Source organism: Marmota monax, unplaced genomic scaffold (genome assembly GCF_021218885.2).
Source record: "Marmota monax isolate L192 unplaced genomic scaffold, Marmota_monax_Labrador192_F-V1.1 WCK01_AAM20220418_F8-fsc00010, whole genome shotgun sequence".
Lineage (NCBI taxonomy): Eukaryota > Metazoa > Chordata > Mammalia > Rodentia > Sciuridae > Marmota > Marmota monax.
In genome coordinates, this window is record NW_026692321.1 from 19,026,906 (window position 1) to 19,049,487 (window position 22,582).

The window sequence follows — 22,582 nt, forward strand, 5'->3', positions numbered from 1 at the left end:
CTGCCTTCATATCAGGCACCAGTTGTGCTGAATTTAGACCATAGACCACCCCCACCAAGCCACCTGATTGGTGGTGTCACCTAAACAGACTCTTTATTATATCCATCCCCTCAGCAAGATTGCATGTGTCTTTATGCCCCAGCCTTCCTGTTGCCCAGCCCCTGAGCCAGCCTCCTGGACCCCTTTGGTAGACCTGCCCAGGGTCCTCCTCAGGCCTCCCAAGAAGGATTCCTGCCCTTGCACCTTCCTCCCCTCCACTCCCACATGGCTGCTCCTACCACTCAATATTTTTCTTCCCATTTCCTCTGATTCCTAAAAATCTCCTGGGATGAGAAAATGCTCTCCTGTTAGAACACTGGCTGACAGGGATGTGTGGGTTTAATTATTCACTCCACCTTGGCACTTGTGCAGAGGCCATGTGCCCTGATAGACCGCCACCGACCTGTTCAGCTCACACCAAGGAAGTCTGGCTCACTTAAAGCATATTATTATAATAGAAGAATGATCCCAAGGAAGAGCTCACTGAACAATTAGCCAAGAGAGATGGAGGGATCACATTGCATCTTTTTGTGCTTATCAGACAGATCCTCCGGGTCTTGAGCCTTGCATACCCCCTCAGCTTTTGCCTACTTGTGGATTTGGCAGCAGCAGCCAGGGCTGGAAAAACAAAACAGTTGAGAGCCTGGCTTTGCTCAGAACATCTGGGTCTCCATTGTACTCAGCCTGAAGAGATTTCTCTCCAGCACTGTAGCAAATGCCTTCCACACCACAGAAGCCTCTGAGGCTGCGACAGGCTCTGCCTGGCTCCCCTGCTCACAGCCTGGTCACTTGATCGTCCTCCCTGCCCCAGGCACCACCTCCCTCTTCCCCTCTAACCTGCAAGCCTCATCCTCCAAGGCCAGAAGCAGTGTTTATTGGGAGGTGCCAGGACCACCTGCTTCCTGATAATACAGACTCTATTCTAAAAAGAAACTGTGGGGAGGCAAGGAGAGGGGTACTGAGGGGATCCAGTGACCCACCTGTGTTGGTAAAGGTCTGGGATTACAGTCAGGTTGTGGGGACTTGACCTACATAGAAGTTAACATTTATTCTTTCGTACATATTTAATATTGCATCACAAAGAATGTTCATATGGGCTCTCGACCAGGGGTTCTCATGGCCAGGTGGAAATACAGAATCAGTCCTTTCAGCTAGAGGCACTAGCCCCTTCACTAAGCCCGTAGAGAAGGAGCAGCCATAGACAACTGAAAAAAAATTCTGCATCCCTTCCCTGCCTCCCTCTCCTCCAAAAATATTTTAAGAACCACAGTTAGGCCAATGGTTTTCAACCCTTGGAAGCAAATTACATTAGAACCACTTGGGGGATTTTTAACAGATGTCAGTGTCAGGTCCCAGCCCAGACCAATTAAATCCATGTCTCTAGGCCTGCCTCCTCCCCCATAAGTATTTTTTAAAGCGTCTCTGGTGATTCTGATCACTGGCCAGAAGATCATTCAGAAGATTTCTTGGTGTTTGGAATGGCCCAACAACCTGGCTGTACTATGGTGCCCATCTGATCCTCACCTTATATGCCAAGACTGACACCTGAATCTCCTTTGAAAGTATAGGCCTTGCCTGACCTTTGCCTGTCTTATTTGCTTCTCTCTTTTCATTCACATTCCAAGACCCAAACCCCAGCCTAGGGCCTAGATCCCTTAGGCTTGCTAAGTGTCCCTGGCATGACGTTTGCCCTTCTATCCATACCCCTTGGGTTCATCATGGTGAGAGAAGTTGGCAGTGGTAGAGGTGTCTTCAAGTGGAAGATTGACTGGGGTTGGCCCACTTCCTGGAGGGCCAGAGACAACCTCTATTTAGTCTGTGCCAGGGGTTGTACAGTCATAGAGATAGACATCTGAGTGCCCATGCCACCTGGGGATTAAATAATTAAAATTATTTAATTTTAATAAATTAAAAAAAAGGTATTGTGTCTAACCAAAAAATAAATATTTAAAAAAAAGAAAGAAATCATGAACCCATCCTCCCATTGATAGGAGGCCCAGAGAAAATGAATGCATTGCCCCCAGTCCCAAAGACAGCTGGACCTGAATGAAGGTTTCTCAGTATAAGACTAATTCTTTCACCAATCCATTCAGGGTCTTCTGAAACCCCAGAATTGACTGGATAGTCATTCCATTAGACAGCCTGTGACCTCTTGGCTGGCTGTATACAAATACTTTCCTTCACCCAATATGACTCTAAACTTGCCTGGACCAGATGAGGGTGTCAAGAAACTGAGACCTCTCAGGTAGAAGCTGACAAACTGCTTGCCCACTCAAGATGGTGGCTTTGAGAAGCAGCATTTCCCCCTGCAGGGCTAACATCACAGTTGGTGCCTCAGAACAGGACTATTTATAAATGGTGATTGTGAGGGTTAAAGAGGTGGTGTGTGACAAATACTTCAGAGTGCTTGATGCAGAATACACATAAAATAAATATTGGGGTCTGCCTACTTCCACCCCAGGCCTTTCTTCCAGTTTCTTGAGTTTCTTGAGAAAAGATCTGCCCACTTTGACTTCACAGTAAAACTGATCATTCACATTCCAAGACCCAAACCCCAGCCTAGGGTCTAGATCCCTTATAGTTGCTAAGTGTCCCTGGCATATCCATACCCCTTGGGTTCATCATGGTGAGAAGAGAAGTTGGCAGTGGTAGAGGTGTCATCAAGTGGAAGATTGACTGGGGTTGGCCCACTTCCTGGAGGGCCAGAGACAACCTCTATTTAGTCTGTGCCAGGGGTTGTACAGTCATAGAGATAGACGTCTGAGTGCCCATGCCGCCTGGATCCCTGGCCGTACACCCTGGTGGGTCTTCTCTGGACATTTGTCCTCACCTCCCAGCTTGTTTTCCCGGTTCAGCTGCTATCACATCCTTTCTGCTCACCCTACCCCTCTGCCACTGGCTGTGCTGGTTAGGATCACTTTCTTCTCTGAGTCACCCACAGTCCCACCAGAGAGTGCTATGAGTGCTTCATGACTTGGCTTTCCCTCCCCAAGGGGGACGTCCCTTCTACCCTTCCCTGTGTTGTCTAGTCCACTTGCAAGGGGTGTGTTAGTTTTCTTCTGTATAACTAAATACTGAAAATTTAGCTATTTAAAATACCCATTTATTAGCTCATAGTTCTGTAGTCTGAAGTCTGGGCATGGTGTGACTCAGTTCGCTGTCCCCACATGGGACATCTGGGTATCACTGGGCTTCATTCTCATCCAGAGTTCAGGGTCCCCTCCCAAGCTTGTGTAGTGGTGAAGTTCACGGCCTGAGATCCCCATTTCCTTGCTGGCTGTCAGTCAAGAACAGATCTCAGCTCCTAGAGAAGGCCAGCAGGCCATGCCATGTGCCACCTCCATCATAAAGCCATCACCTGATGTTCTCACCCTGAATCCCTCTCCCACATCAAGCCCCTGGCTGGAATCTCTCTCAGCAAGAAGAGCCCCTTCAGGCTGGGGATGTGTCTCAAGTGGTAGTGCGCTCGCCTAGCATGCGTGAGGCACTTGGTTCGATTCTTAGCACCACATAAAAATAAAATAAAGATATTGTGTCGGGAGACCTAAGACTAAAAAATAAATATTTTTTAAAAAAATTTAAAAAATGAAGAGCCCCTTCCCTGTGTGAGCTCCCATGACTAGTTTAGGCCCACTGAGGGTCAGCTCCCTTATTTGAAATCACTGCCACAGAATATGACCTTTTCATGGGTTGGGTTTCACATCTTATTCACTGGGTCCCTTCCTCACTCAACAGGAAGGAATGTAGAGGTGGCCATCATGGGAGTCATCTTAGAAGCCCTTTCTGCCACCAGGGGCCACATGTACTAACATGGCCACCCTATAGACATTTTGCCCTGATATGCCTCTGCTCACCAATTTTGCTTTAACTACTTAAATCTGTTTAAGATTCCATTTTTAAAATAAAAAATCACCTTAGCTACTGTCACCTCACAGCTCTCTCTGCTTTGTACCATGTCCCCACCTGAGCACCTGCAATAGTTCTCTGTTATCTAAGACATCAAGTTTGAATTTCTGGACCCTCACGCTGGGCAGCTCCTGATCTGACTTTGTCCTGGCCAGGCATCCCTCACAGCCAGCTGCTCTCTGCCTGTGCCGGTACATCAGGGAGATGGTTTTCTTAGCCTGCCCCTGTGAGCATCCCCTCCCCACCTGTCCACAGAACCCCTCCTTCCAAGCTCAGTCACTTTTGTTGCACTTTGGCAGATTCAGCCCTAGCATCTTGCTTCTCACCAGCTGAAGTCCATGTGTCATCCCGGGGCTTTCAGATTGATTCCCATGTTAAGTTTGTCTCTAGGTGAGGGTGAAGACTCCAAGGGGCCGAGACCACGATTTATGTGAGTCCCCACAGACACACAGATGGTATAATCTGTGCATATGGTAGACATCCATGCATTCAGCTGTCAGCTCAGCCTGATGGTTAGAACAGAGCCCTGAACAGGCTGCCGGAACTGAATTTCAGCTCCACTTAACTAGGTGTGTGATATGGGCAAGTTAATGTCTCCCGGACCTCCATTTCCTTATCTGGAAAATGTAGACTATAATGGCACTTTCTGTGGATTCGTTGAGCCGCTATTTGTAGAGAATTCAAACTAGTACTTAGTACTTACTAAGCATTATATGAATTTTTAAAAATAAATAAATGGATCATATTGATCAAAGACAGACCCCTTAAAAAGCCATTTGTGCAGTTTCCTCCCGAGCATACATATTAAACTGTTAAGCATCAAATAGTAGCTGAAAAATTGGATTCCATTTCTACCGTTAGGGTCAACTCTGTGTATTAGATTTCAAATGGAACCTATTAGTAATGGTGAGAAATTCTAATGTTCTCTGTTTTCTCTTTCTCCTAAAAGCAGACGGAGCTGGTTATAAATTTTGCTGGCATTTAAAGACGTCCACTTCAAACCACTTATCTTGCTTAACAAAACCTCGCTGGCAACTCTCCTCCTACCTGTGCGTTAATTGGCTGCCCAGAATGTAAGCCAGGTTGATCCTTCCTGGCAGATCTAGCTCTTTTATCAACTTTTGCATTTATAGTGGAAATAACCTCCTGTGGTGACAAAGCAGCTCCTCAGTTCCCAGAACAAAGAGTATTTGCAAAGTATCTATCGACATACAGAGATCTTTGAATTTTTAAAATCTTGAGTTCAGAATAGAAACACCTGTATGCATCTTGGAAACCATTCATACCTAGGACAAGAAACCTGCATTTTGCTCTCATCCTTGAGTCTAAAAAGAAAAAAGGAAGAAGAAAAGATATCATGTGCTGTATGTGCACTTCCGTGATACATATTGCATATGAATTATGTATTTTTCTTTTTCTTTTCCCTTTTCTTAAATTCCTACTTTTTTTAGTTGTAGATGGACACAATAACTTTATTTAATTTATTTATTTTTATGTGGTGCTGAGGATCAAACTCAGTGCCTTACATGTGCTAGGCAAGTGCTCTACCATTGAGCCACAACCCCAGCCCATGATTACATATTTTTTAGGGTTTCAAAAATTTTTTTCTGAATGTGACCTTATGGAAAATTTCAAAAAATCTCAGTTGAAAGTATCTTTTCTCCCAAACTTTTCTAAGTTGCCATATTTCTGTGTTGAACCCGAGGTACATGTCTTAGAATGGTTCGTACCAGGTGGACCTGAGTGTAGCTGTTCCCTCTCCCCTGGGTGGTTTCAGCCTCCTCCTTCCCTTGACTTATCACTGCAGCCAACTGTGTTTTTCTCTCCTTCTGATCCTTTTTTATTTCTCATTAATTAAAACAAAATCTATACTTAATGACTATATGAAGATAAAACAAAGGGCCAACAATAGTTGAGAGCTTTCTCGCTGACCAGTGTTTTCCTCTCATTCCACATCTCTCATTCAGACATCCTCTCACTTGCACATTTATGCACCCATTTTAGATTTAGAAGTACTATTAGAGATGAATTAATCCAACCCCTGATCCAGAAATAACTTTCCTATTTGATTCAAACTCTCCAGAGCACTCTCAATTAATATGTGAAAATAAAATTAAAATTGATACAAGGTGGTGAGCTCTAGAAAAGAATATGTAGAGAAAGTAAGAGGTCATAGCAAGGTGCATGCCTATAATCCCAGCGGCTTGGGAGGCTGAGGCAGAGGGATCACGCATTCAAAGCCAGCCTCAGCAAAAGCAAGGTGCTAAGCAACTCAGTGAGACCTTCTCTAAATAAAATACAAAAATAGGGCTGGGGATGTGGCTCAGTGGTCGAGTGCCCCTGAGTTCAATTCCCAGTACCAAAGAGAGAGAGAGAGAGAGAGAGGTCAGAAATAAATAACTTGGGAAACCACTCTTTTTCTTTTTTAATATACACCTTACTTAAAAAAAAAAAAAAACTTGATTGAAGTATCACTGATGTACAATAAGTTGCACATTTTACATTGTAAAGTTTAATACATTTTGACGTATGTATACACCATGAAGTCATCACAATTAATATAATAAATACATCCATCTCCCCCAACCCCAGTTTCTTTATGTCCTTGTAATCATCTCTCCTTCCAACCCTGCTCCTGTCCCAGGTAATCCCTGATCTGTTTTTTAATTTTTTCTTTCTTTTCTTTTGGCTTTCCTTCTGTTTTATTATCATTTTTCACTAATCTGTTTTCTGTCACTATAGATTAGTTTGCATTTCCTAGAAGTTTTGTGTAAATGGAATGAACGATACAGTGTGTATTCCTTTTTTGATCTGATTTCTTTCCCTCAGCATTAGTAAGTCTGGGGCTAAAGCTTCTCTGAATGCTTATGTACACGTGTATATGGACATAAGCTGTCATTGCACTTGGGCAATTATCTAGAAGTGGAATGTCTCAGTTGCTGGATTATGTTTAGCTTTTTAAGAAATTTCCATACTGGTTTCCAAAGCGGTTGCAACAGTGGATATTCCTAGTGGTAGTTACTCAGCATCTCTGCTGTCTTGTTATGCTCAGTCTTTTCCATCTTAGCCTCAAGTGGGTGTGAAGTGGTATCCCATTGTGCTTTTAATTTGCATTTCCCTCATCACTAACATTGAGTATTTTTATGTGCTTGTTCATCTCTGTGTCTTTGGTGAAGTGTCTGTTCACGCTTTTTGCCCATGTTTTAATTGAGTTGCTGGTCTTCTTTTTATCTAATTGTAAGATATATAGTCTGGTTATAAGTCCTTTGTTGATTATATGTTTTGCAAATAATTTCTTCCAGTCTCTTATTTAACCTTTTCATTTTCTTAACAGTATCTTTTGAAGTATAAATTTTTAAATTTTGCAGTGTAATTTTTTGTTTTTTTTTCTTTTATAGTTCATGCTTTTTGTGTTATAATCAAATTTTTTTATGATATCTGAAGTCACTTAAAATTTTTCCCTATATTTTGTGTCTTAGTCCATTTTCTGTTGCTATAACTAAATATCACAAACTGGGTAATTTATGAAGAATAGAGATTTATTTGGCCCATGGTTCTGGAGACTGGCCAGTCCAAGAACATGCACCAGCATCTGGTGAGGGCCTTCTTGCTGCATCATGGCAAAGCAGAGAGCATCATATGGGCAAGAAGTGCAAGGGTGCTAGCTCTGGTCTTCCTTCCTCTTCTTATGGATCCAGCCCACCCTCATGACTTCATCTAATCCTAGTTATTTCCCAAAAGCCCACTTCCAAAACCATCAACATGAAGTTAGAGATTAAGTTTTAACACTGGAACTTTTGAGGGATACATGAAAACCATAGTAGTTTTCTTATGGTTAGGTCTACAATGCATTTAAGTTTATGCATGTAAGCATCTTAATTTATGTAAAGCATGTAGGAAGGGTTGAGGTTCCTAATTTTTTGCATAAGACTATCCAATTGTCCCAACACCATTTGTTGAAAATATTATCCCTTGTCAAAAATCAGTTGACCATATACATGTAGGCCTGTTTCCGGAATCTCTTTTCTCTTCTGTGGATCTATTTATCTATCTTTGTACAGCAGTACTGCACTTGATTATTGTAGCTGTACAGTAAGTCTTGAAAGCAGGTAGTGTAAGTTCTCCAACTTTGTTCTTCGATTTCAAAGTTGGTTTAGCTAATCGTTGTCCTTGGAAACAACCATTTTTAGTGCAGGCTCTAAATCAAAAACTGTGAACAGAGCTCATGAACCAGGCACCTGATAAACATTCTCAGTCATTAGCATGGTCCCTTTCAGTTGGCTAAGAGTAAAAACTTTCTCAAGTTACTTGGAGAAAAAAAAATCTACGATATGATTATAGATATTATAGATACATAATCCACATCTTAAAGTGCAGTGTGATGACATCATTGGGGACAGTTGGTTCCATACCCTCTTTGCCTTAGGGTCAGTGGAGAGTAGTGATAAACGGGGGTGTCCCAAGCAGACAAGATTGGGATAAAACTTTTCATGGACTGAAATTCTAACCACAGTGCCATTGCCACCATCTGCCGTGTCAGGTTTCTGTTCTTTTCGGTTCCATTCTTCTCACGGGGACTGGGCTGTAGCTTTCCTTTTTGGGTTTACTGTCTTGACTCCGTTTTGTCAGGCTTAGCACAAGCCAGGACTTGTGTTCAGGAGAGTGCTCTGGCTCTGCATCTCTGTGCCCTAGACTCAGTGGCCATCAAAGAGTAGATTTTTCCTTCCTTGTGGGAAATGTAGTGTCCTGAATGTGGGGCACACTCAGTCCCTGGCCGACTCGGCATTCCAGACCCCAGCTGGCACCTGGTGGCATGTGACTCCCCATGCGACCTGAAGCCTTGGCTTCCACCCGCCTGCTGTCTCCCCCTGTTTTGCGTCTGCACCTGACCATAGAGGCCTGTGCCTTGGGCCTACTGATTAGAGTGCTCCTGTATCCATTATGTTTGTTCCGATCCTTGAAGCCCTGCTCAGGTAGGTCTCATGATCCTTCCCTCACAGGTGGCAAGCTGGGTTGCAGAGGTGAAATAACCCACCAGGCGGATAGGTGCAGGGCAGGTCTGCCAGCCTCCCCTGGCCTCGCAGCCCCGATTCCTCAACATCAGTTTCCAGGGAGGGGGACTGGCAGCCTGCCTCAGCAGCTTCACGGCACTGTCAGCACCTCACCGTGGGACTGGCAAGGGCCTTGACAATGCCAAAACAGATGAGGAACAGAGAGCAAGTGGGGTTACACGTGTTTCATTCCAGATTGCTGATGAGTCCCTCCTCTGTGGCATCTGTGGGCAGCCCCGACGCTCAATAAACATCACTGTGGCCTGCTGGCCCGTAAACTTCCCCACCACGGGATCAGAAAGAGCTTTGTTGCTGAGTTGAGTGACAAAGGACCTCTCTGTGCAGCTCTATTTTAGAATGGCTTCCGCAGGCCCCTTTGCCTGGTTCCCTCTGCCACCCAGCTCCCTTTGAGGATCATCTGCAGTCTCCATGGCAACTGCATGTCTGGAGACAGTCTGCTCTGGTGCTGGGGCTTTGTATTAAACACAATGAATTTAAATTGGATGCTCGGCAGTGAAGATAATCATTCTGGATTAGAGAGGAGCCTGGAGCTTCTCATTTCATAATTTTAAATGTTGGTACAATTCTCACTTTTAGCCCCATAATTCAAGCCCCAGCCACACCTACTCTTCTGGGTCTAAGCTACAGCTAGGTTCCTTTTCATGGGGACTTTTCTCCATTCTTTGACCAAGAAATCTTGGAGATGGGGACACCTTGGTCAGGCCAGGGGTACCACAAGCTCAGAAGGGGGGTGGCCTAATGTAAAGGAACGTGGAGCTCTGAAGTCAGGTGGACCCTCTTTCAGTCTGGCTGTGTGATTTCCTTTGTGCCTGTTTTCTTGTCTGTAAAATGAGAAGAGCGGTCCCTACCCTACAAAGTCCTTTTTTAAAATTTTTATGTTGGTTGAATATTCATAACATGAAATTTTCCATTTTAATCATGTCTAAGCATACATTCACTGGGCTTAAGCATATTCACATTATTGTACAGCCGACACCACCACCCATCTCCAGAGCTGTTTCAGCTTTCCCAACTGGAACTCCCAACCCATTAAATACTAACTCCTGCTCCCTCTCTCCTCTGGCAACCACCATTCAACTTTTTTTTCTTGGTTGGGGGTGGGGTTGCAGTACTGGGTATTGAACTTGGGACACTCAACCACAGAGCCACATCCCCAGCCCTATTTTTTATATTTTATTTAAAGACAGGGTCTCACTAAGTTGCTTAGAGCCTCGCTTTTGCTGAGGCTTTGAACTCTCGATCCTCCTGCCTCAGCCTCCCCGAGCTGCTCGGATTACAGGCGTGTGCCACTGTGCCTGGCTCACCATTCAACTTTCTGAATCTATGAATCTGACTCTAGGTACCTCATATATGTGGAATCATATAGTATTTATCCTTCTGTGACTGTCTTGTTTCGCTTAGCATAATGTCCCCGAGGCTCATCTATGTTACAACATGTCAGAATTGCCTTCCTTCTCAAGGCTGAATAATATTCCATTGTGTGCATAGACTACATTTTTCTCTCCCATTCATTCATGGATGGATACTTGCATTGCTGTTTTAAATGCTGAGACACGTGAGTGTACATTTATCTGTTTGAGTCCCTGCTTTAAATTACAAAGTCATTGAGAATCAAATAATAAATATTAAGAACCCTGCACATAATAGGCCATTAGTAAGTGCTAATTCCTTTCCTGTAGTTAAACCCAGAAACTCCTGGTCTGATGATTTTGGTGAGGGACGTCACTTTGTGCTAGCAGGCTGCTTCTGTACCCCTGGGACTTGCTGGCCTGACAGCCTGGAAATTCATTCATTCTGGGGTTTAAGGATATGTGTGTCTTCACCATGGAAATGGCCATCGTGTCTCACCATAAAAACAAGCATGCTTATATATTTCTCCTACCAATTGATTTCCTTATATTCCTACTTCCAAAATGAAAAAAGGAAATGTCAGAGCTGTTGTGTACACTTCCTCATCTGTGGCTATTTTAAGTATACCCTCTGGGAGACTCCGAAGCTGGGCTGGATGGCTGCAGGCTGCGAGGCTCAGTGCTTAGCTACTGGATCAGACTCAGTATCACAGGAGAGTGTGAGGCTTAGAGTAAAAATACCTGGATCTCAGACTGATCACTAAAAAGCTAAGATGATGGCAGTGACTGCCACTCATAGTGTCTGAAGGTTAAAAGGGGCAAGTACTTTACTGCACTGACCCTGCATTCCTGGAATGCTCCATGCATGTGACAGAAGGGACAGGGCCTTGGGCTGGTTTTGCAAATCTCTGGAGATTCTCTCTGGGTCTAATTCATCTGAAAGCATCCTTTGGGGAGTATCCACCTGCTGCCTAGGAACCCTCAGAGTTGGTTCCCAGGCCTTGGAGCCATCTTTCCCTGTGGGGTTCTCTGTAGTGATCTTTCCAGGCTCCAGCCAGTGTTTCTGCTGCCAGCCCTGCTGCCTGTGCGGTGGAGAGAGCCAACTGTCTGTGTAGAGGAACTTGTGGCAGAAGGGAGAGGCAGCCTCCTGACCATGTAGGTCCGGCTGCTCCACAGCGCAGCCATCGAGCCTGCTCCTTGTTGGCAAGGCTGTTTGGAGGAGGTAGGGGGTTTCACACAGCCTCACAGAGCTTTCTCTTACTTGGCAGCCACGGCTGTTGCAGGTAGTGTGGTACGCACCTGGAGTCTACCTATTAAGCAGGCCTTCCTGAGTAGATGTATTCATTGTCCTTAACACAGAGAAGGGGCCCTGGTCTGCTTATATGTGAAAAGTGAAGGCTCAGGGGTCCCAGGAAGGTGCTGCATCTTGACCTCCGAGTTCCCCTCTTCTTGAAGCTCGTGAGCACAGGGAGTCTCTGTACCTTGGCAAGAAGGTAGCTTGACTTCCATAACCCTGTGCCAGCCTGGGCTTCCTCTTGGAGATCCCTTCCCATTCTCCCTCCTGGTCTTGTCTTCATCTTGACCCTTACCAGATGGTCTTCTCCTCAGCCACTTCTCAGGGGATCTGTTGCTAATGATTCCCATGTTTATAGCTACAGCCTAGACACCTCCATGCACTTCAAAAGACCCTCAAACTGAACACTCCCACCACTGGGATCCTCTCCATCATGGCCTGCTCCACTTCCAGAGACGGCACCCCCAATCACTCCATCCAGGGCTTCCTAGCCCAAGACAGAGGGTACCTGAGTGATTAAGCCAGGACTGCACTCCAGGTCTGCCGGTCACCTTTTCATGGTGGTGACAACTACCTGAGAAAAACAACGTAGAGAGGGAAAGATTTGTTTGGGCTCCTGGTTTCAGTCCATGGTTGACCAACCCCATTGTTTTGGGACTGAGTTGAGGCAGAACATCATGGTGGAGGGCCATGGTGGGGGAAAGCTGCGCAGCTCATGGCAGCCAGGAAACAGGAAGAGACAGAGAAGGATGGGCTAGGAACAGGTATAGTCTCCATGCACCCAGTGACCTACACCGTCCAACCACGTCCCCTGCCTACAATTTCCACTACCTCCCAGTAGTCCATGTGGCTTTCAATGGATTAACCCACTGTGAAGTCAGAGGCCTCCATTTACTTCCCTACAGCCTCACCTCTGAGCTTTGCTGCATCGGGAACCAAGCCCTCAAAACATGAGTCTTTGGGGGACACTTTCTATCCAATCCATAATAGACAGCCTCCAAACTTCCCAGCTTCTCCCGCCATCACCTCCCTCCCCCACCCACGATCACAGAATTGAATTGCATTTCTAGCAAACTCGAGAGTGCAAATATTATTTTCAGCCCTCAGCCCCCACCAAACTCAGCCTACCTTGGGACCCCTCCCCATTCTGGAACTGTGCTGGGCTTCTACCAGGACCCCTTTATTGGCCACCCCTGCTCTCAGCTATCCCAGCCTAGTTCTGCCTCAGCTCCTCAGCATCAATTTCATAAGCCACAGCATACCATCTTGGCTTGAGCCAAGCGCTGTGACTTCCCCTCTTATTAACTGTGCAGGGCATTTTCCATGTGGTTGTCCTACACTTCATCTTGACTCACACCAATACTCCTGGTTGCCCAAAACCTTCCCTTCAGGAATTTGGCTTCTTTCCTATTTTGCTTCTTTTTTTTGTGTCAGTGCATATTAATTATACAGAATAGTGGCTTTCATTGTGGCATTTTTGTGCATGCCCCTAACATATTTTGATCATTTCCATCCCGCCCCATCACCTGCCCTTATCCTCTCCCTTCCCCTCCCTCTCATCCCCTTCCTCTTCACTAACAGTCTCTCTCCTGCATTCAAGTCGCCTAATTCCTATTTTGCTGAGAAGCCTAGTTCTCAGCTCTCTTCCATGTGACCTGTGACTGTCTCCTGTATCCACATTCTCTCAATGGATGGGAAGAAATCTCCCAGCCTAATCCATATGAATGTCAACCCTCAGTTCCCTGTCTGATCAAGGGGAGTAAGGGCATCCATTTCATAAGGAACTATAAGAAGTAAACACACAGAGTAGGTGCTCAGTGATGGTACTAGTTATTAGTTCTTTTCATCTCTACTTGAGGTCTCTTAATGAGCTCATATCTCAATATATCTAAAAACTGCCCACCCGCTAAATTTGATCTTCCTCTTGTGAGACTGTTTTTCAGACACTGTGAAAACTCCTACCCCCTTATTTATTTTCACCTCCTCCTCTGTTACCAAAACTTGCTTCTTCCAGGAAATATGCCCCTTCTGTCTCAGTCCCCAAATTCAGGTCTGTCATCCCAACGCTGCCATTAAACTTGCACCCACAGCCAGAGTAATGTTCTTAAGTCTGATTTCCATGGTCTTCCTCTGCCTGGAAACCTGAGGTCCATGAGAAGGCCATCCCCGGGAAAGGAGGTGTCCCAGAATGGGAGTGTGGCCAGGGTCCTCCCAGCACATGAACTCCTCGGCCCACACTTCCTGAACTCCCTCATTACTATACTTACAAGTTGACAAACTTGTGGATTGGATGGAATCCAGGTTAATCAAAGTCTACCGACTTGGTCTTAATCAGATTTGCCTCAGCCCAAACCAAGCAGGTCCATTCTTTGTCCACTGGCTGTGTCCTTGACTGTGCCACATCGCTTCCTGACCTGGATGTCATGCTCACCTTATGGCTCACAGCCTTCTGGTCCTAATGTGGTCTTTCCTTCCTCTGGTTTTCTTTTGAACTTGATGTTCTCCATCATTACTGAGGAATATTATCTTGTACTCTCATAGTATTCAGAAGTGATTTTTATTAAAAAATTGACTGCTTTCCTGTCCTGTTTGTGAGTTGGACTCTAAGCTTACATTTCTCACTTCTTCCAGAGCACCTGGTACTCAGTGCAGGGGCGCACAGCGTGTGCGTTAGTGCTGCCTACCAGTTATGCTGTTGTCAACAATCACCACAGTTTACTGGGCTCCTGCTATGTGCAGGCACCAGGCTGGGTGCTTTCCATGCATTGTCTCATTAGGTTCTCATAGAACCCCCTCAAGGAATATGTTATTATCCCCATTTGTAAAATGGAACTCAAAGTGATTAAGTAACTTGCTTAAGGTCTTACTGTTAATAAGTGATGGAGCTAGGATTTAAACCTAGGTCTACCTGCCTGACAGTCTCATTCATGTCACTAGCCTAGTTTGCTTCTACATAGCACTAATGTGTTTTAAATAGCAGTCCAGTTAAGTATGGGAAAATGTGACTTTACTAAAGTATGTTGTGGATTGAATGCTGTCTGTTTACCCCAAAGACAGTTGAAAGAATAAAGTGTGAGTTTTAGACCTGGTAATGCTTAGAGTGACCACACTAAGAAGTCAGGAGGTGTGAGACCTTCCCTAGAAGATATGGTAGAGACTGTGGCCCCAGAAGGTAGGAGTGGAGAATAAGAGGAAGTTCAGAAGAGCAATCAGCTTGTTAATACGCAAGTTAGAGAAAACCCATCAGCTGCTGGATAAACTCAACAGGCTGCTAATTATCACTCAAGATAAGACTTGAGAGCTGTAGGTGGCCAGAGGGGACAGTGAGAGTGGCCTTGAGAAACTGAGGATGCAGTACTTGGGTGCCCTAGAAGAAGCTTCAGGGAGGCATTTGATAAAAGAGGGTGGGAGAGGGCTGGGGTTGTGGCTCAGTGGTAGAGCACTTGCCTAGCTTGTGTGAGGCACTGTGTTTGATTCTTAGCACTGCATATAAATAAATAAGTAATATAAAGGTCCATCAATTACATATATATGGGGGGGGGGGCTCAAAGAAGGTGGAGCAGGGGTCAGCATCCCAGCAACCTAATTAGAGAAATGATTGAGTGTTCGCAGCCCCAGTGTGTGCTGATGAGTTGTCCTGGTCACTGTGTCAGCCCGTGTAAATGGTGAGCTGGTGGAAGGAATGACTATTTGCAGGGCCTGTGCACAAGGGAAATGTGGAACTGCTTTTTTGGTTTGGTGTTTGTTTGTTTGTTTGTTTAACTGGGGGTTGAACCCAGGGGTTGAAACCACTGAGCTACATCTCTAGCTCTTTTCATTTTTATTTTGAGACAGAGTCTTGCTAAGTTGCTTAGGCTTCACTAAGTTGCTGAGGCTGGCCTTGAACTCGTGATCCTCTTGCCTCAGGCTCTTGAGTTGCCTGGATTACAGGCATACAGCACCATGCCTGACGGGAATTCCTTTTTTAAAGAAAAAGTAATTAAGAATTTCCAGAGAGCGACTGCAGAACATTAAATCAAGTGAGTACACGAGGTCCATGAAGCTGGCCTGGCTGTGGGCTTGTGGTTCAGGATGGGAAGGGTGTTTGCAACATGTCAGGCATGGTTCTGTCTGCCCTATATGTATCTTCTCACTTGGTGATAATGCTTGACCCCTCTTTCTGGAAGCTACTTCTGTCACAAGACAAGATGGTGCTAATATCAGGTCTCCTGGAGGACCAGTAAGTAGCAGACAGGTGCTGAAGGTGAAGGAAGTTACCCCAAGAAAGAGAAACACTACTGAGCTGGTACATTTTCTTCTCCTTTTATATTTAAGGATGATGTGAGCAAAAAAAACCAGAAGATAATTTTAATATGAAAAGAAAAAGATACAGTTCAGCAATTCTCAGAGAAACAGAACCATCTGAACAAATGATGGCTTCCCTAACCACATTAAGATATGCACATGTTTTCATTTCACTGACTAGTTTATGAAGCATAACTGTATTCATCTGCTTTCTATTGCTGTAATGAAATACCTGAGGCTACATACTTTATAAAGAAAAGAGGTTTATTTTGACTCACTGTTTTGGAGGTCCCAGGCTGAGGGACTACATCTGGTGATGGCCTTCTTGCTGGCAGAGTCCTGAGACAGGGAAGAGCATCACATAGCAAGAGAGAGAGAGAATATGAGTATGAGTCTGCATATCCTCTGGTTCCTCCCTTCTTATAAAGCCATCAGAATTTAATCGGGGGCTCCACCCTGAAGACTCTAGGTAATCCTAATCTCCTCCCAAAGTCTCCACATTTGATCACTATAATAAGATTAAGTTTTCATCTTAATAACCTCACAATGGAGATTAAATTTCAACACCTGAACTCAAGCTATATCCAAACCATGGCAAATCTAAATACTTGTCATTTGATTCTCAGTGCAGTATCCCCCTTTAAAGATCGAGTTGCCCTTAATCCATGCATCTGGATAGTAGCAGACCCTGCTTTTCTGATTCCAGTCATCTCCTCCACACACACTCCTTTACCATGCACCTGTACGAAAATGTGCTCAGAAAGCCCCTCCCCTCCTCCAGTGGAAGAGAATCCCACCGAGTGAGTGGTTCTGGCCCAACTGCTTTCTCAAAGCATAGCACAAAGTTTGTGCCTTGACCCATTGGTTCTTGGCCTTGGAGTAAGACAACCGCATTGTGGCCTGTGGAAGGGAGGTTGCAGGAGGAGGAGGAAACCATGGCTACAGGAAACAGAAAAGCACGATTTGTTCCGTGGCAATATGGAAGATGGTAAGATCCGAGATCTCTGCCCTGATAAGAGAGGAAGTATCAATACATGTTCTCTCTAATATTGTGAGTCGGCAAGTAAATCACATAGGAACAGACTTAATATCTGAAATTTCTTTCCAACTTGCTGAGCAAGTCCTGCTTGACTTAGAGACCTGCGTGTCCCACAATGGTCTGATGAACTTCCGAAGCATAAAGATGACATTTAGGAAAGGTCTAGGTCGAGTTCTATATAAGATCCTGCTCTTTGCTAAGTATGTGCCTGGAAATTGTGTCATTTGGATTACCATTCTGTATATTGGGTGTTTTTAGGAGCAAATCGGGCAATACTGAGTATCAAACAAATCCAGGTTTACCTAGCAGTGCATCATAAATGTCAACAACAAAAAAGAATAACCCTTTGAAATAATAAAATTAAGTTTTGTACCCTGCCCAATGTGTAGAATGGTGTACTGTGACTGTTAGTTAAACAAACAGTCCTAGTACCCAGATTTAATATTCTGGGTATTCATAGACATGTGAAGTCCTACATGAGGGCAAAAACATGCTCACTTTCATAGTGGTGAAGACTTAGCTGGACAGAAGTTTAAATTTAAAAAATAATAATAAGGGCTTGGGTTGTTGAGTGGACAGTTTTGGTCAGCCACAGGCCCCAAGAGGCCCTAGCAAGGCAGCTTCTCCTTGGAGGGTCTGGCGTAGTTGGCAGTGTGCACGCCACAGACTGCAACCCCACCTCCTGGCAGAGTGTGGGCTCTGCTCATAGGTGCACAAGAATGTTCAAATATCAGGTTAAGTGCCTATGAACTCAGAAACAGATACATTCATGGAGGGATGTTCAGATCTTGAATGAATTAAAAGGAATGAAATAAATTTTAATAAAGAAAATATTGAGTAAGAAAAAAGCAACTTGCAAAGAGATAGACAGTAGGATGCCTTTTGTTTGTTTGTTTGTTCTTTGGGTACAGAGATTGAACTCTGGGGCACTCAGCTACTGAGCCACATCCCCAGCCTTTTTTTATATTTTATTTAGAGACAGGGTTTCACTGGGTTGCTTAGGGCCTCACTTTTGCTGAGGCTGGCTTTGAACTCATGATCCTCCTGCCTCAGCCTCCTGAGCTGAGGCATGCACCACCATGCCCGGCAGCCCTTTCGTGTACATTCTTTAAAAAAAAAGAATAGTAAAAGCATAAAAACATAAATGGAAGGAATTTACATCAACCTCAGAGAAGTAGGGGTGGGAATAGGATGGAGAGCTTCATCAGAATTATTTCATTTCTTTTTTTGTTGTTTTGTTTTGTTTTAAGCATCAGGGTGGAGGGTTCAGATGTTTTTTTTTTAATTTCATTTTAAATTTTTTTCTGTGTGCTGGGATCCAGCTCAGGGCCTGGTGCACACTGAGCATACCCTGTACCACTGAGTGCATCCCCAGCCCCTTTCCCCCACATACACAGTTGCATGGTTTTAAACACAATGCTTTTGAAAGCCTCAGGACCAGAGCTGGGCCGTGCTCCACGGATGATCTCAGGTCGGCTGTGGGGCTGACACTGAAATGGTCTGTCACATCCGTGATATCATATTCCTGTGGAGACAGAGCCTGCAGCATTCATCCAGGGGTCGGAACTGCACATATTTTAAAAGCCAGCTCTGTGTGACTTATCTGAGAGAAGACAAGCACTGTGCAGCCAGGCTCCAGGCTGGGCTCCCAAGCCTCCAGCTGGGAGAGTGTGCTGACCCTCTCTGCACCCTGGGGGCTGAGGTGCAAAGCGGGCACATGGCTGTTCTTGGATCTCAATGATTTGTGGAGAATCAAGACCCACCCAGTGTCCCACACTCCCTCCAGAACTCCTAGACCCAGGAAAGAAGGGACTCTGCCCCAGGTGCTGAACTCTCAAGGACGCTGCTTGGACCTTCTGACAATTTGTTCCCCTTCCTCCCGGGGCTCAAGAGCCATGCCTGCCCAGACCCCCACAGCCCACTCCCAGGCCACTGGGATCCCTGCAATTCCCTGACCAAGGTCCTGAGCCCTTCTAGGGCCTGCACAAACGTGAATCTCTCCTCCAGGGACCCAGACCACGAGTGTGTGCACACTAAGCCCGGAGGCAGCATTTTGCAGGGTCAGGCAGAGCTTAGACCTGTGGGCTGCAGGGCGAATCTGGGGTGGAAAGTGAGGGCTGGGTGGAGCAGGCATAGAGGCTGAGGCCAACTTCCCCTTCATTGTAGCTCAGAATTTTGAAGACTCCCCCCCAAAAATTCTAGATGCAAGCCTTGCCCTCTCGATCATTATAAGGATTTATTTGTCAAAGGATAGAATATACTCTGTGTCACACTTCATTAGCTCGCTCTCTGCCTTTTGAATATTTATACTGGCACATGCACCTCCTTTTCCACTCTCGCCCTGGGATCCCCAAATATCAAGGACGGTCCTGGCTCTTTTAGCACGCTGGATTGTGGTTCAGGTTCCCTTTTTTCTCTCCAAGCCTGCGGATGTACTGATGGAGAATGCAAAAGAAAGCAATCTGGAACCACAGAAAAATAAAACAATTTAGTGTGTAAAATCCCAATATATCAAACACCCCCACGTGCACGTGTACAAGCAAGAAATGCATTTCAGGACAAAATAGAGTACAACCACCTGCTATGCAGATGAATCAGCCTGGCAGCATCCAGCAGAATCAGAAATAGAAGCCAGCGAGTAAGCTACAATCTGCCTCGTGCTTCCCTTCTCTCTCTCCCCCACCCATCTCTATTCCTACTGTGTCACAGAACCACCACCCTCTGTTGGTTGCTTGAAGTCATGCCACTGAGGCCCCCAAGAGGGCATGGAGAGTATTCTCACTGCCCCAGTCACGTCAGTATAGACAACCAAGGTTGCAAAGTTTTATTTTTTCCTTTTTGTTTGGCCACGAAACTAGTTGTCCTCGGTGCCTTCTTTCCTAGCAGTATTTCTGAATTGTGATCAAGGATTTAACTGAATAGAGAAGCATGAAATCATGAAGACAACTCCATTATGTTTTTTACCCATACAGAAAACAGGTGAACACCTACATTCTGAATAATTAAACACACACATCAGGACACTTTACCAGATCTACGCCATAAGTGATGATCTACTTGACTTTATAGCTGTCCAGTAGGAAGCTGACCCAGGTATAGACAAAGAACCTGCATCTCAGAAGTTGCCTGGGTGCAGTGATCATCTATGAGGTTGCAGAGCAAGACTCCAACCTGGAGCCCCGATTCCAAATCACTCTGAGTTATTTTAATTTTAATAACAAAGTGTTGTTTGGGAACAACACATTACCTGAAACACAAACTCGGATGTCACCTGGCCAAATTTGTTTTTTAAAGTTGAGAGGAACTTGATATATGTTTAGTAATTTTCCCTGACAGTATGTTTTGTGATTGCAAGTGAGGCTTTTTAAAAATTTCTTTAAAATGTAGAATTTTGTGGAGAGTGTGAATTGGATTGTTTTTCACTGATAAATTAGAGTGAGCATCTAAAAAGTACTCGATCTAAAGAAAGCTAATGTGCTTGGAAAAACTGAAGATAGAGACCCTGATGTTGAAGAACCGGTTAAAAAGATAGAGTAAGATTGTTTCGGGAAGTATGAGAGAAGAAAACAAAACAATATATCCCAATTAACGTTTTATACCTTTGGTTGAAGTATTTGTGTATAACTAAATTAGCAAATGTTACAAATGGACATTTGGTTATACTTTATATTACATTAAATTATATGATAGCATTTGATTGTGTCATCTTTGTATTCAGGTTGACAAAAAGTCATCTGGGGGAGATCCTACCTGGCAAATAGAGATTGCTCTGGGCGTGGTGACACACTAAGTTGTTTCCCAGGATAGCACATTGAAACCCGAATGGGGAAGAGACAGGCTTGTGTGCTGGACCCACAGTAATAATAAGGAACGGATGGCAGTCAGTCACACACTGGCTCTGTCCTTGGTGCGACCACTATGGTTTCCCAAACCTTGCTGCCTTTGGTCCCCACAGCCTCTTGGGAGGTGGGCTCTGTGGTTGTCCTGAGTATCTCTCAGGACGGCATCTGGCCACATCAGTGACTTGGGTTCAGGTAGAACCGTGACAAGACTGCTTTTTCCTCTCTTCCTCAGGCAGCACTTGTTGGAGGCACCACCATGATCATCGGCCACGTCCTGCCTGACAAGGAGACCTCCCTTGTAGATGCCTATGAGAAGTGCAGGGGTCTCGCCGACCCCAAGGTCTGCTGTGACTACGCCCTCCATGTGGGGATCACCTGGTGGGCACCCAAGGTATTCCTGCTGGTAGAATCTTCAAAGAATTCGTGAGAGGTCTTGTGGGCAAAGGGGCCATTTGGACTCAGCCAGCTGGGCCCTGGTGCTCTCCTGCCTGGGTGGGGAGGGATGCCCACTACGAGTCTAATGCCCCCACTTGCCAAAGAAACTGACCTGGGGTTCCACAAGGTCAGTGGTTGGGCCTACCCTGCTTTACCCATATTGCAGCAGACACAGAAAGTCCCAGGCTGCAACAGATTCCAAGGCTAGAGACCAGAGGCCATGCCTCAAGAGCACTGGCTCCTTGCTCTGACCATAGGCTTTCAGCATATTATGTCATATGAGGTGTCTAATGGGGAGCATGCTGATTGGCGGGCTGAAACAGCTCAGGTGCAGAGGGTGGTGTCCTGTTTGTATTGGGAGTTGATAACACTGAGCTGAGGGTCATTCATGTCCTGGCTCAGCATTGCCTGGGACAAATGGCCCAGGGGATGCTTCTTTCCTACAGGAGCCTGGCGTTTACTGGGAGAAGACTTGAACCTGTCCTGGGCTGCCCTGAGGCTGGTTGCCTCTGAGCCCTTTCTCAGTCCAGCTTCTGAGCCCATGTTGTGTCTCTGCCCTTGGCCTCTGGCTTTCCTGTCCTCCCCCTGCCCAGGACCAAGTGCCAGAGCCTAGGTTCTTCTCCCTGGATTCCTAATTCCATTTTCTTCCTGAAAATAGTATATATATATAGGCATTCAGGTTTTGCTTCATTGCTGGAGTTTTATTGCTTATTACCCAGGGAAGTAGACTGTGCATTCATTCTTCTTTTATTTATTAAGCTCAATGTGCCAGTGGTTTGGTGGATGCCCCATACCATAACTAACATGTAAGCTTCATAAAATATGCAATTGTGGACCCTAGTCTAAAGGGTCTTCCGACCCCCTTCTGAGATGGTAACTAAAAGCCCCATTCTACCTCTGCCCTTCCAGTTTTAGCCTGAGTTGGGGGCTTGCCCAGCCTCTCCCATCATTTCCTACCTGTTATTTATGGAAAATGAGACCCTCACACACGAAGGCCCCTCTGCTGGTACCAGGTTAATGGTGCAGAGCATGCTTATCTCAGATGGGAGTCTCCTTTCTGGACACCCTTTATCTAGAATTCTAAATTCTTTTTTTTAATAACATATCGTTTTCTAATCACAATTTTTAAAAAAAGGAAGCACATAATCCATTCAGGCTTATTTCTTTCCGTCTAGTCCATGCTTTTCCATAGCAGATCTGTGAGCACTCTCTATTTTTGTTGTACAACCTTTATGAGCTTCCATGTTAATGGCCACCTAACATTCTGGCAAGCAAACGAACCTCAAATTGGTTTCCTACCATTAGAACAATGTTGCTTCTAT

The 22,582-nt window shown here is 45.1% G+C and overlaps 1 protein-coding gene across 1 annotated transcript in view; it reads left to right on the top strand.

The window, feature by feature from the left end:
• Dpysl5 (dihydropyrimidinase like 5) overlaps positions 1–22,582 on the top strand; it is an 81,268-nt gene that overhangs the window by 37,063 nt on the left and 21,623 nt on the right. The window contains exon 3 of the mRNA XM_046441699.2: positions 21,058–21,216. Coding sequence (XP_046297655.1) covers positions 21,058–21,216 — 159 coding nt within the window. The remainder of the gene's footprint in view (positions 1–21,057; positions 21,217–22,582) is intronic.